The following is a 14,353-nucleotide window of genomic DNA, read 5'->3' as shown; positions in this document are numbered from 1 at the left end:
ACCTTATTTATAATATGTATAATATTTCCTTATTATCCTCAACAGTTGGTAATAATAATTTTCAAGGACTAGAAATTTGCATTACATTGTTAAGTGAGTTACATAGGTACAATACTTTGAACAAAATTAGAAAAGTATGTACAGTATGTCTTAACAAAATTAATCTCAAATTTGTATCAATATAGAAAATTTGTATACAATATACTTCCTCCAGGAATCTCAGAATCAGACTGTGTGTTGAGAGTTGTTTCCTCCTGCTTTACAATCCTCTCTAGGGCTGGGATTAAAGGCATGTACTGCCCGGTTTCTATGGCAACTAGTGTGGCTCCTGGGATCAAAGGTGTGTGTTACCATTACCTGGTCTGTAAGGCTGATCAGTGGGGCTGTTTTACTCTCAGATATTCAGGCAGGCTTTATTTATTAAAATACAATTGAAATGCCACTGGAGAGTGGGGAGAAAGAAACCTGTGACCATAATTGTGCATGCCTTTAATCCCAGCACTTGGGAGGCAGAGGCAGGTGGATCCAGCCTGGTCTAGGTGGTGAGTTACAAGCCATCCAGAGCTACAAAGTGAGACCTTGTCTGAAACAAACAAAAACTATTCAATATTTAGGACAGGTCAGGGAACGATCTGAACCCATGCCCAGTTTGAAGCCGATGCAGACACTAGACAGTGACCTACTATCAGGGAGGGTGAGGCAAGTGCAGCCACAGGAGGCAGATGCAGTAGCGAGCTGGGGTTGGGAATGGAGTCAGAGGAGGGAGGTGACCAGCTGAGCCTCCAGAGACCCAGAACCAGTGTTGTGTGACACGGTGCCCTGTGATCATCTGTCTGAAGCTATGACTTGAACGCCAAAATCCAATTCATAATCTCAAATCCTTTTCGTTGATATATAGTTGGTTATTGTTGATGGCGTTTTGTTGTTGTTGTTGTTTGAGACGTGGTCTCTTGCGTCCACAGCCGGGGAATGACCTTGAACTTCTGGTCCATTCACCACTAGTTTGGAGACAGGCCAACACTCTACCTCTGAGTTAATCTGCAGCCCCAATGGCTTTGTTTGTGACAAGGTTTCTGGTAGCCCAGGTTGACATCAAACTTGCTATGTATTCGAGGATGACCTTGCCTGTGCGGTTTCACCCCCAGTTCGCTACCCATTATTCAAAGTTTCCACGCTGCATTTTGTTGTTTTGTCAGAGAGCCCTAAAGGGGGAAATAGGGGACGGAGTCTGGATTTGAGAACTAGACGCCTACCTCCAGCCCGGCGTAGTGTAAATGGTCTCTGCTGTGACTAGCCTTGAAGAATCAGACTTGTCTCGGGTGAAAAGTTCGTAGCCGGAAGCTCCCGCTCCGCGGTGCCGGATGGTCCCGCCCCCTCGCAACGGGCTCAGCGTCCCTGCCTAGAGACAGGAGCGACAGACGACTTTGCTGTATAGGGGAGCCGGTAGGTCCGTGAGGCGGCGGGATGATTGGGTCGGGGAAAATTCAAAAAGGCATACAAGTGAGTGGACACGGAGAAGGTACTTTTGCCCACTTAAGATCACCGTTCCCTCCCTCAAGTGTGGGTCCCCTACCGAGCCTTTGCGGGTCGGAGCTGAGACAACAGGCTATAGGAGATGGCACGTTAACCAGCCTTACTGTTAAGTTCTGTATTTAGCACACCGTTTGGGGTGCGGATCCCACCCCTGTGAAGGGAGCGCGATTCAATGCCCTCCTCCCTGTGACAGGCTCCTGCTAGGATCCCTGCAATGAAGGAGACAAAATTCTGGGCCTCACAAGACACCATTCTCTCTCCTTACCTGACCACAGAGTTCTTGTAGAGATCGACTCTATTCCTTCCTTTACAAACCCCATCCAGGTATTTATTGGTTTTCACAATAATTCAGCAAGTGCATTCTGGGGACCATCCCAGGGTAAGGACCTTGTTTGCAGAGATCAGTGTTACTTGAATATCCGTTCGACAGGCATGAGAGAGCACAGCACCATATAATTTCTGACTCTGACCAATGGTGCAAGAAGCGGTGGGCACAGAGCTAGTTTTCCTCTGCCAGACACATCAGAAGGATGAGGAAAACCCCAAGCCTGTGAGAGAGCTGACCACCTACTGTGCTGTTTGCTCTGTTTGCCCAGTGTTCTCAGCAGAGGCAGAGACTCCCAAGATCCTTCAGAGGATGTTCAAAGCGGTAGAAGTGCAGGGTTCTTTTTGAGTCAGGGGATGGATGACTGGGAAGCACAGATTCTCCCAGGGACGCCTATTTTGCACGCACCTCAGGCTTCTCCAGACACTTCTCTGGACCCGAGTTTCCTTGTTTGTAACTGTTGGTAGTACTCCGGTAGTGGCCGCTATGAGGGCCACATTCCTCCCTTCCCAGCCCCACCTCCATTTATCTGTACGCATTCAACCAAAGGGTTGAGCGTGTGCCTGCCTCTTGCTGGCCCTGAAACCTCGGCCAGGTCCTGCAACCTTTTGAGGGTTCATTTTCATCTCTGAAAAAATAAAAGTAGTCTCAATTTCCATGTAAGTTCAAACGGGATCTTGTATGAAATGACTCTGCAATCATCCCTAGTTCTGGGCCTGCCAGGACCAAACCTTGCCACCTCACTTCCTTGTTTCCCCCACACAAAGAAAGGGAGAGAAAGGAGTTCCCAGAGTGACCAGCACTGGAGGCCTCATTGTGAGGCACATGCCAACCACATTCATTCCCAGGTAGAGGCCACTGTCACCCACGGAGCTGTGGGAAGAAGACCAAAGTTTGTCTGTCTGTTAAAAATTCCTGCACACACTGGGTTGTATAAGATCCCCAGGCTGGGATGGGACTGGAAGGGATTTGTTGTGATGGGTTGGAAAGCAGAGGGAAATGAGATTCTGAGTCTACAGCCCACCTCCCATCTCCCTTTCTTGGGCTATGTCTTGATGATTTCCCTCCACTATCAACAGTGCACTCCCTTCTGCAGCCTCCTTAGAGAAAAACAGCTTACAGAACAGGAACAGTAAATCCACTCAGTCAGACTTCTGAGCTCCTGGCACACTGCAGTTTCCCGGGCCGTCATGTGTGTGCTAATCCCCACGCCCCGGTAAAGCGGCCAGGCATGCTGAAGATACTGGAAAGAGACCCCAAGGACAGAATGCTTTCCTGTGGAGATGGGACCCTGGCCTCTCAGAGACCAGCTGTCTGTTTGAAGCTTTTGTTCAATGGTGCTGTCCGTGGGTTTGCAGAATGAGGAAGCTAGAGCTCAGGGGGTCTTCTTGTCCACTCTTGTCCTGAAAGGGGCAGTGACACACAGGTAGGCCACACTTGGGATCATCTTTAGTATCTGCCCTAGGAGGCATCTGGTCACCAGGAATAGGTTCAGGTAGAGTTTCCCATAGGGAGGCCTGTCAGGTTTACCTACTTAGAAGATGGTGAGCCTTCATGCTGGGTATCTGGGGCTTCTACCAGAGTCCCACCTGCCTTTATTTGTCCTTCAAATGGCCTTTCAACTCACCATCTTCTGCTCAGGAAGTGCTCAGCTAATGCAATTGTCTTCTGGGCTGCTGTGCAACTTTGGTCCATATAGTCCCATCCCGCTCCCCATGGTAGTTAGATGAGACCCTCTGCTTCTGTGTATACAGAGCTAGTTCCAGGACAGGCTCCAAAGCCACAGAGAAACCCTGTCTAGAAGAAAAAATAATAATAAAAAAAAGGAGATGCCAGTCAGTCCCACTGAGAATGGAAGACTCCCAAAACATCCCTGTGTGAGAGGAGCTGAGGAAATGCCAGTAAGATGAGGGCTTGCCAGCTCAACCCTCTGGTTTTTGTTAAGATGTCTTCTTTTGTGCTGGGGAAATGGCTCAGTTGGTAAAGTGCTTGTGGCACAGGCCTGAGGACCTGAGTTCAGATCCCGAGAACGCATGGAAAAGCCAGGTGCAATGACACATACTCATAAGTCCGGCACTAGTGGGTAGCAGAGACAGGTGGATCCTGGGAGCTCATGACCTGCTAGCCTAACTGAACTGGTGTCCTCGAGGTTTCATGAAAAACCTTGTCTAAAAAATAATAATTTGGGCCGGCGGTGGTGGCACACATTTTTAATCCCAGCACTGGGGTGGCAGAGGCAGGTGGATATCTGTGAGGTCAAGGCCAGACTGGTCTACAAGAGCTAGTTCCAGGACAGGCTCTAAAGTTACACAAAAGAAACCCTGTTTTGAAAACTCAATAATGGTAATAATGTGGCCTATAAAATGCCTTAGCAAGTATTTGTCACTGAAACTGATGACCTGAATTCAATCCCCAGAACCTACATGGTGGAAGGACAAAAATGACTCCCGAAAGCTGTCCTCTGACCTCCACACATAGGCTGTGGCACATGTATAAACATGTGGAAATGTCTTGAGGAATATAGCTGAATTAAGCTCCTGTCCTCCACATGTGCACACACAAGTGAGTACACCCAGACACATGTGCACACACAGGTGAGTACACCCAGACACATGTGCACACACAGGTGAGTACACCCAGACACATGTGCACACACATTCATGCAAAACACACATAATATTTTTTCACTGATCTTTGTTAGACCTCCTTTTACCTCTGTACCCTAACATGAAAACCTCTTCTTCCCTACACATTTATCTAACTTATTGTAACATTCTCCTGCTTAAGGATTTCCCCTGGTGATAATGATTTGAGGTAACTAAAAGGTAGCTGTGGTATAGGAAGGGCTTGAATAATCACCCTGTAAACCCTTGTCCTCAAGGTGGTGGATGTGGCCATAGCCCAGAGACACCTGCTACTCCTCTGTGAAGACAGGAAGGCTTATAGGAAGATCTGTGGGCCCAAGGATGGTCAAATTTCTCATCATATTGGCCAGATCAATGCATCTTCTGACCCCTGTGATATGGGGGAAATGAACTGGGCAAGCATGGGTGTGGGTGGGTGTGGTGGCCTTGTGCCCACATGGAGGAGGAGGAGGAGGAGGAGGAGGAGGAGGAGGAGGAGGAGGAGGAGGAGGAGGAGGAGGAGGAGGAGGAGACGACTAGTCCAGTAGGTCTGGGCTAGGGTACTGGGACTACTTTTGACTGTATTGAAAGCCTTTGCAGGGAAACTCACTGAGTGAGTGAGCTCTGGGTCTCCCCCTTCACCTCCTACAGCAGGGAAGCCAGGCCTTGCTGGCTAAAAGAAGGGGGAATGTGGGAAGGTCAGGAGGCACAGAGCTGGAGGCATCTACAGTTTCCTTCCCTCAACCCTTGATTCTCCTGGAAGGCCATTGTCACCTGTGGGACTCTTGGCATTGTCCTTTTCTGTTACCCATGTGTAGTAGACTTAGACTTGATGTAGAGAGGCAGTCTGGAAATCCATGAATCACAGTGTTACCTGGGCCGAGACATAGGTTGTCCAAGTGTGAATGATGCTTATCTTTTCGTAGGCGCTCTAGTCGGGACAACTCTCTGAAGAGCAGCATGGAACGGTGTGATAGAGAACAGCCAGGAAGGAGCTCTCAGGACTTTGGATGCTGCCCAGTACCGACTCATGGAAAACCAGAATATGACCTGCAGAAGATACTCCAAGAATCATCTCATCATTTAGAAAAAATATCTTCCATTGCTGACCCCAAACCCCCACCTTTACCCCTCTCAGATTTAGGGCAGCCCCGGAAGTTACCTCTGACAGGCACTGATAAGAAGTACCCCCTAATGAAGCAGCGTGGGTTCTACTCTGACATCCTCAGTCCCGGAACCTTAGACCAGCTTGGGGTGAGTGTGGCAGATGTCCCTTGCCAGTTTCAATCCCTGCCAGGTGGGTTCCATTCACCCATCTTTTTGTCCCACTCAGTGTCAGTCCATTGGTCCACTTAGCTACCTGACAGCACCTATGTATCTGTCCATCATCCCTTTGCCCTACCACCCACCTAGCTCATCCATGCTTCAGGTCACCACTTGTCAGTTCATTGCTATGCTCTTCCCATGTGCCAGACCCAGAGCTGAGCACAGGAGACAGAGTAAAGATAAGACATTCACATCCCCGCTGTGATGGGCTTCGGAAGTCCCCCAGTACCAGCTCTGGTTAAGAAGGGGTGTGTGGACGAGGCAGCATTCTGCTGAGATCTAAAAGCTAGCGATTTACTTGCTGGATAAGATAGGGGCTGAAGAACATGTCAAGCAGGGAGAAATGCAGGTTGGAAGACCCTGGGATCCCGAGAGAAGGCGCGGCCCGGGTAAAGAAGTGCATGTAGAATGTAAACAGAGAGATCAAGGGATGATGCTGGGGCCTGGAGGGAGATGAGGGAGACGGGAAGGAAGCTAGAACAGGGTTCCCAGAGCCCTGCAGGTTCCGAGCAGCCTTAGGGAGATTTTAGGCAGGGGAAAGACTGGAGAAGCAGCGAGGATGCACTGGTACCTGGCTCACCAGTAGTGCTAGAGTGGCCCCTGGGAAAGGAACTAGCTAGAGACAACTCCTGGCTTTGCAGTTTCGGACACATGCTGGGGTGTTCTCTGGAAGGAAACTATGCTGGACTCAAACAGGGCAGCCAGGGGTGCCCCAGGTGACCTCAGTCTGTCATCCACCATAGAGTTTGAACAATGTGTATAAGCTCACCCCCATACTTCTGGGGTGCTCTCTGGTGGGCAGTTGGGAAACACCCAGCCTTAGGATCATCCCTGGGTCCTGACTGTCTTTGGGATGTTTATACACGCTCAAGGTTTTGTGCTTTGTTTCAGAATGTGTGCCGTGGCCCCTACCTGTCCCAGAATTTGATTCGTAAAGCTGACCTTGACAATTTTACCCCCAAAGGTCAGTACTGGGAGGTTTGAGCATATAGTGTTAATGGACATTCAGTCTATCTCAGGCCTCGGGGAAATGGCCTCTTCCTGCAGAAAGTCTTAGCTTCTTCAAGGGTGAAATGATATTAGTGAATTATGAAGCTTGGCAAAGACCCAGTTCACAGTAGTGCTTTGTCCTGACCCTCAGAGGAGCTGAGGGAGAGCCTGGCCTTGGGCTCCTGAGGGCCATAATTCTCTCTACTGGCCTAGGCTCGGTAGGGTTTGAGTTTTCCTCATCCCTCAGAATATGACTGTCGGGAAGCCAAGATCATGTTTGAACCGTATCTGAAACGGAGCCTGGCACAGGTAGATGCCAGAGAAATCTTTCCTAATGGAGAGAGGACTATCAGTGGGCTTCATGGCAATCCTCAGAGCATGCCTGGAAGCAAGGAGAAGATGGCCTTAGCAGAGTCTAGGTTATAAGAAGGGATTTGCCCCCATTGTTTTCCTTCTTCAACAGACAATACAACCCTTCCATCAGACCTAGATACCCCACGGTCCCAAGCATCCATCCCTATTTCTACCCCAAGAAAGGCTTTGCTTCTTCCTAACACTGTTCAAAATAGCTCTGTCAGTCCCCAAGTCTGTGAACCCCTTAAAATGGCCCAGAAAATATCAAAACCATAGACATAATGTGTGTTTGTGCAAGGGTCTAGCCCGTTCTCAACCGTCTCACAAGCACTTAGGATTTGGGAAATGGCACTGAACCCGGGTCTCAGCCTGCAAAGGATGTGAATGGTGCACCTCCCATCCATGGCAGAAGTGGGCCATAGGGAAGGCCAGTGGCTCAGCAGCCTACTCGCAGAAGGAGAAACATCCCAACAGGCCCCAGGGTGTTGTCAGGCACTGATAGATGTTTATTCAGTGACCCGAGGCATCAGCAAAATCTCAGACACTAACCCAGGCTTCTGTGTGATTCCAAAGGCTACCCCTAAAATTAGCTCATGCCTCTAACTGCTTTTTTGCTCCAGAGAGGAGGTGGGGTCCCAGGAGGGGATCACAGGGTCACACAGAACATAGGGGAGAGTAGTAACACATGGTGTTCTACAGCATAGTCCCACACTTTTTTTCTTTACCTATATGGTCTCGGTTCATCTGTGTTTCAGAATACCCCTGTCCTGGCTAGGATGATAGGCCGACCTACCTACAACTCTCTCTCTTCCCACTGTCTCCCTCTCCCAGAATTAGAATGGAAGCCTCTGTCTGTCATTGTCTAAATAGGGGCAGCATCCATTTGGTGGCACAAGGGTCCCATAGAGACCACTCCTACGGTATCCAAAATGCTTCAGTCCCGGAAACAAGTCCAAAGAATATGTGGGGTTCAGACTCTGACATGTAACACACCGTGGGTGTCTGGGATTGAGTAGCAGGGAGGGCGGCCCCCACTTTATCTTCCTGTCCAGCCATGACTGTCACTAGCATTGGTCCCCGGTATCAGAATAATTGATAGCTTGTGAGGGAATGGGCAATGTTGACCTTGGACTGGCCTAACAGCCCGCGGTTTCTCATTTCTCCCGACCCTGCCAAGCACCAGGCAAACCTAAGCGCTGCACATTGCAGGACATGCCGCCCTGCATCCTGTCTGAGGACATGCCTTATGGGGTGGCTCAGAGTAGAGCTGTTGGTCCTGGCCCGACCCCTCAGCTGCTCATGTCTCCTCCACCCACAGTTGAATCGTTCAAGGTCCCTGAGGACTTCCAGGAGCGTGTGGAGCAGCAGCGCATTGGCACCACCACACGGCAGCACACTCAGACGGACTTCCCGATCCAGGCCTATGAACCCAAGGTGCAGGTCCCATTCCATGTGCTGCCTGGCCAGTGCCCTCGGAAGACTGAGATAGAAAGGTATGCCATGAGGGCTGCAGAGGGAGCCTGCCCTGGAAGGGGGGGGGGGCAGCATCCGCCAGGCTCCAGGGGTGGGGCACTGCAGACCATGAGGTGACAAGCCCACAGCAGGGCATGTGTAAGTGTGCAAACAACTCTTATTTTAAAAAAAAAAAATAGGAACAAATGGCTTTCCTTGCTGTGGAATTTGGGAGGGTAGCAATTAAATCAATGAAATGAGGCTGCCAGGGCAGGCTAGAAGGGATAGTTGGGGCCCTGGGTCTTTACTGACATCCCTGAAGCTACCTCATAAGATCCTATGCCATCCTATGACTCTCCCTCCTCTGGCTAGGAGGAAACAACAATACTTGCGCCTGGACATTGAGCAACTGTTGGCCGACGAGGGCATCGACTCCAACAAGCTCATGCCCAGACATCCAGACCCGCAGAACCCTCAAACCATCGAACAGGGCCATGATCCACTCTTCCCCATATATCTCCCATTGAAGGTGAGCTGCACTGCCATGATTGCTGATAGGTGGTGGTCCTGAACCCCAGGGGAAGCTCAAGGAGTCACATGACAAAGGGGACTCCCACTTCAGCCATAGGCACTCATTTCTCACATGATGGAATAATCACAACTCACCCCAGGTGTTTGTAGATCCTGGGTTGAAGCAGACGTAGCCCCCACACAAGTAAGTCATCATTTCCCCACTTCTTCCCTGGAATTGTTTACAGACCATGTGCCTGCTCTGTACCCCAGCCCTGGCCACAGGCATCAGTAAGCAGCCAGGATGAAGTGTGTACTAGGATCCTGACCCCCTGACTAGAGCCCCTGGTGATGAGAGCTTACAAAATGGGGAGAGGAGGATGTAGGAGGGATTTGGTACCACTTTCTCAAGGTACAAACAGGGGAACTGAATCTGGGGAGGAGAAAGAGGGAGCATAGTCAGACCCTGGCTCTCGATGTCTTCTCCTCCCTTCCTCTGTGGCCCTGTGTATCCCTTGGCTGGAGCCCCTGTGGGAAGCAGAACTGACCAAGGTCACCCTCTGAGAGCACCTAGTTTTTGTTGTTTCTGATCAGCATGGATTTCTCAGGAAACCCCAGAGCTATCTGTTCCCTTGGGCCTGAGCTCAGTGTTTCCCCACAGGAGTCAAGAGAGCCCACGTCCTCCTCTGAGACCCTGGTCACCCTTGCACTGAGCCCTGAGTGACTTGGCTAGACATATATCCAGGGCAACACCCCTCGTTCAAACACTGGGGGTCAGAGAAGCAGCAGAGTTCTTACAGATCAGTCTAGTACTGCCTGGAGCTAGCTACTGAGGCTGCAGAAGCCTCTGGCATGCTCGGTTTTGCTTGGGCACTAGGGGAACTGCTTCATTGGACAGTTGTCTGTTTTTGCCAAGGTGTTTGATAATGAAGAGTTTGATTGCCGAACTCCCAAAGAGTGGCTCAACATGGGCTTGGAGCCAGGATCTGAAAACAGGAAGCCTGTCCCTGGAAAAGCCCTTCTTCCCACCGATGACATTCTGGGCCATGGTAAGTAGGACTACCCTGGGGTTGGGAAAACTGTCTTGTCCCAGCAACCCCTTGCCAAGACACTCAGTCTGCCCCGGGACCAGGTAACCAGGAGAGCTAAAGTCTCTGTTGAAGTTCCCCAGCTATGGCACAGTCCAAGAATCTGGACGCAAAGACCAAGGACAGTGCTGTCAGGAGGACTGGGGACAAGACAACAAAGAAACAAACTTTGGGAGGTTAGGGAGATGGCTCAGTGGGTAAGAGTGTTTGTTGCCCAAGCATGAGGACCTGTTCCAGATCCCCAGAATTCAGGCAAAAAGCAAAGTGTGGTGGGTACACCTGTAACCACAGTACTAGGGATGTGGGTAGAGTGGGGAGATCACATGGGCTTGCTAGTGCCAGCCTGGCCAAGAGATGGTGAGTTCTGGGTTTGGTGAGATATCTGCTATCAAGAGAGCAGGCAGAAAGCAACAGAGGAAGACATCACACACACACACACACACACACACACACACACACACACACACACACGGAAATGTTTAAGGGCACAGTTACAGACCATCCATCCATCCTCTCCTGCTCTCAGCGACTCCTCTTTCCCTCCTGGGTTTTTGAGACAAGGTCTCTCTGTGTAGCCCTGGATGCCCTGGAACTCACTCTATAAACGAGGCTGGCCTAAAAATCATAGATACACTTATCTCTGTCTCCCAAGAGTTGGGATTAAAGGTATGCACCACCACCCAGTTTCTGCTCTTTCTCTTGCATGAACAGCACACTGTCACAGAGTTGCTCAGAGAGGCATGCATACACAAGTTGTCACATACATCCATGGTCACATTCACTATGTCACACACCATCCCCCTTCCTGGCATGTTGTATTCAAACACATTTCCACCACATTGTCACACATCCACCCCACATCCTAATGTGTCTACCCCTCTGTCACATCTTCCACGTGTCCTCGTGTGTCTACCCCACAGTCACATCCTCCACGTGTCCTCATGTGTCTACCCCAGGGTCACATCCTCCACGTGTCCTCGTGTGTCTACCCCAGTGTCACATCCTCCACGTGTCCTCGTGTGTCTACCCCAGTGTCACATCCTCCACGTGTCCTCGTGTGTCTACCCCACTGTCACATCCTCCACGTGTCCTCATGTGTCTACCCCACAGTCACATCCTCCACGTGTCCTCGTTGTCTACCCCACTGTCACATCCTCCACGTGTCCTCGTGTGTCTACCCCAGTGTCACATCCTCCACGTGTCCTCATGTGTCTACCCCACAGTCACATCCTCCACGTGTCCTCATGTGTCTACCCCAGTGTCACATCCTCCACGTGTCCTCATGTGTCTACCCCAGTGTCACATCCTCCACGTGTCCTCATGTGTCTACCCCACAGTCACATCCTCCACGTGTCCTCATGTGTCTACCCCAGTGTCACATCCTCCACGTGTCCTCATGTGTCTACCCCAGTGTCACATCCTCCACGTGTCCTCATGTGTCTACCCCACAGTCACATCCTCCACGTGTCCTCATGTGTCTACCCCACTGTCACATCCTCCACGTGTCCTCATGTGTCTGCCCCACTGTCACATCCTCCACGTGTCCTCGTGTGTCTACCCCACTGTCACATCCTCCACGTGTCCTCATGTGTCTACCCCAGTGTCACATCCTCCACGTGTCCTCGTGTGTCTACCACTATGTCACATCCTCCACGTGTCCTCATGTGTCTACCCCACAGTCACATCCTCCACGTGTCCTCATGTGTCTACCCCAGTGTCACATCCTCCACGTGTCCTCGTGTGTCTACCCCACTGTCACATCCTCCACGTGTCCTCATGTGTCTACCCCAGTGTCACATCCTCCACGTGTCCTCATGTGTCTACCCCACTGTCACATCCTCCACGTGTCCTCGTGTGTCTACCCCACTGTCACATCCTCCACGTGTCCTCGTGTGTCTACCCCACTGTCACATCCTCCACGTGTCCTCATGTGTCTACCCCAGTGTCACATCCTCCACGTGTCCTCATGTGTCTACCCCAGTGTCACATCTTCCACGTGTCCTCGTGTGTCTACCCCACTGTCACATCCTCCACGTGTCCTCGTGTGTCTACCCCACTGTCACATCCTCCACGTGTCCTCATGTGTCTACCCCAGTGTCCCATCCTCCACGTGTCCTCGTGTGTCTACCACTATGTCACATCCTCCACGTGTCCTCATGTGTCTACCCCACTGTCACATCCTCCACGTGTCCTCATGTGTCTACCCCACTGTCACATCCTCCACGTGTCCTCATGTGTCTACCCCAGTGTCACATCCTCCACGTGTCCTCGTGTGTCTACCCCACTGTCACATCCTCCACGTGTCCTCATGTGTCTACCCCAGTGTCACATCCTCCACGTGTCCTCGTGTGTCTACCCCACTGTCACATCCTCCACGTGTCCTCATGTGTCTACCCCTCTGTCACATCCTCCACGTGTCCTCGTGTGTCTACCCCAGTGTCACATCCTCCACGTGTCCTCGTGTGTCTACCCCACTGTCACATCCTCCACGTGTCCTCATGTGTCTACCCCTCTGTCACATCCTCCACGTGTCCTCGTGTGTCTACCCCAGTGTCACATCCTCCACGTGTCCTCGTGTGTCTACCCCACTGTCACATCCTCCACGTGTCCTCGTGTGTCTACCCCAGTGTCACATCCTCCACGTGTCCTCATGTGTCTACCCCACTGTCACATCCTCCACGTGTCCTCGTGTGTCTACCCCAGTGTCACATCCTCCACGTGTCCTCATGTGTCTACCCCACTGTCACATCCTCCACGTGTCCTCATGTGTCTACCCCACAGTCACATCCTCCACGTGTCCTCGTGTGTCTACCACTATGTCACATCCTCCACGTGTCCTCATGTGTCTACCCCACTGTCACACATCCTCCACGTGTCCTCATGTGTCTACCCCACTGTCACATCCTCCACGTGTCCTCATGTGTCTACCCCACTGTCACATCCTCCACGTGTCCTCGTGTGTCTACCCCAGTGTCACATCCTCCACGTGTCCTCGTGTGTCTACCCCAGTGTCACATCCTCCACGTGTCCTCGTGTGTCTACCACTATGTCACATCCTCCACGTGTCCTCGTGTGTCTACCACTATGTCACATCCTCCACGTGTCCTCATGTGTCTACCCCACTGTCACACATCCTCCACGTGTCCTCGTGTGTCTACCCCACTGTCACATCCTCCACGTGTCCTCGTGTGTCTACCCCACAGTGACATCCTCCACGTGTCCTCATGTGTCTGCCTCACTGTTACATGTCTACCACAACTGGCACACCCTTTCCATCATATATCCATCAGATGCTACCCACATCTGTTTACTGAATTTCTGTTCGGTTCCCACAGTCATTAAGTCCCAAAGAAATCACACAGATGTCTATATTAATCATAAACTGATGGGCCTTTTAGCTCAAGCTTCTTATTAACTCTTATAACTTACATTAGCCCATTATTCTTATCTGTGTTAGCCACATGGCTCAGTACCTTTTTCAGCAGCGTAGTCACTTCTTGCTTCTTCAGTGTCTGGACAGGACTGGGGAGGAATGGGCTTCCTCCTTTCTAGAATTTGTTCTCATTGACCTGCCTCTACTTCCTGTCTGGTTGTCCCGCCTATAATTCCTGCCTGGCTACTGGCCAATCAGTGTTTATTTAAACCATAATTGACAGAATATAGACAATTGCCCCGCACCACACATCTGTTAACAAAATGCCTATGGTACCTCCATTGTCCTCTGATCTGTGGCCCAATGGGCACTGAAGTTCTCTTCAATTGCCTGCTGTTAGGAGCAGTGACAGGGCCTGCCTGCATGACTGGTCCTGTGCAACCTTCATAGGAAGGTTCCTCAGGCTGCTCCATCCCCTCTCTGGGGTGGATGGTGATGTGTGGAGAGAGTAGTTCCAGTTATCCAGTCATCACGTGGAAAACAGGACTAGATGAGCAAGAACAGGGCTAAAAGTGTATATCCTCTGGGAGGCCCATGACAGTTCTCTGAGCAGGCTACAAATATGTTTCATTTGAAAAATATATTAATACTGGAATCAATTTATCTGAAGCAGACAAGAAGCCCAGAGTGTTTCCTTTACTTTGGGCTTAAACTATAGAAATGTTTAACTAAATTGATTCCAGTTCTCCAGTTCCTGGCAATTAAGCCATAGAGAATG

General features: G+C 50.7%; 1 protein-coding gene across 1 annotated transcript in view; it reads left to right on the top strand.

Moving 5' to 3' along the window:
- The first annotated feature begins 5,442 nt into the window (after positions 1 to 5,442).
- Dnah1 (dynein axonemal heavy chain 1) overlaps positions 5,443 to 14,353 on the top strand; it is a 62,427-nt gene continuing 53,516 nt past the window's right edge. The window contains exons 1-5 of the mRNA XM_075989018.1: positions 5,443 to 5,736; positions 6,700 to 6,772; positions 8,471 to 8,645; positions 8,977 to 9,133; positions 10,031 to 10,163. Of these exons, the coding sequence (XP_075845133.1) occupies positions 5,443 to 5,736; positions 6,700 to 6,772; positions 8,471 to 8,645; positions 8,977 to 9,133; positions 10,031 to 10,163 (832 nt within the window). The remainder of the gene's footprint in view (positions 5,737 to 6,699; positions 6,773 to 8,470; positions 8,646 to 8,976; positions 9,134 to 10,030; positions 10,164 to 14,353) is intronic.

Source organism: Microtus pennsylvanicus, chromosome 10 (genome assembly GCF_037038515.1).
Source record: "Microtus pennsylvanicus isolate mMicPen1 chromosome 10, mMicPen1.hap1, whole genome shotgun sequence".
NCBI classification, from domain to species: Eukaryota; Metazoa; Chordata; class Mammalia; order Rodentia; family Cricetidae; genus Microtus; species Microtus pennsylvanicus.
The sequence above is the reverse complement of the archived record's forward strand: the minus strand, read 5'-3'. Positions and strand labels throughout refer to the sequence as shown.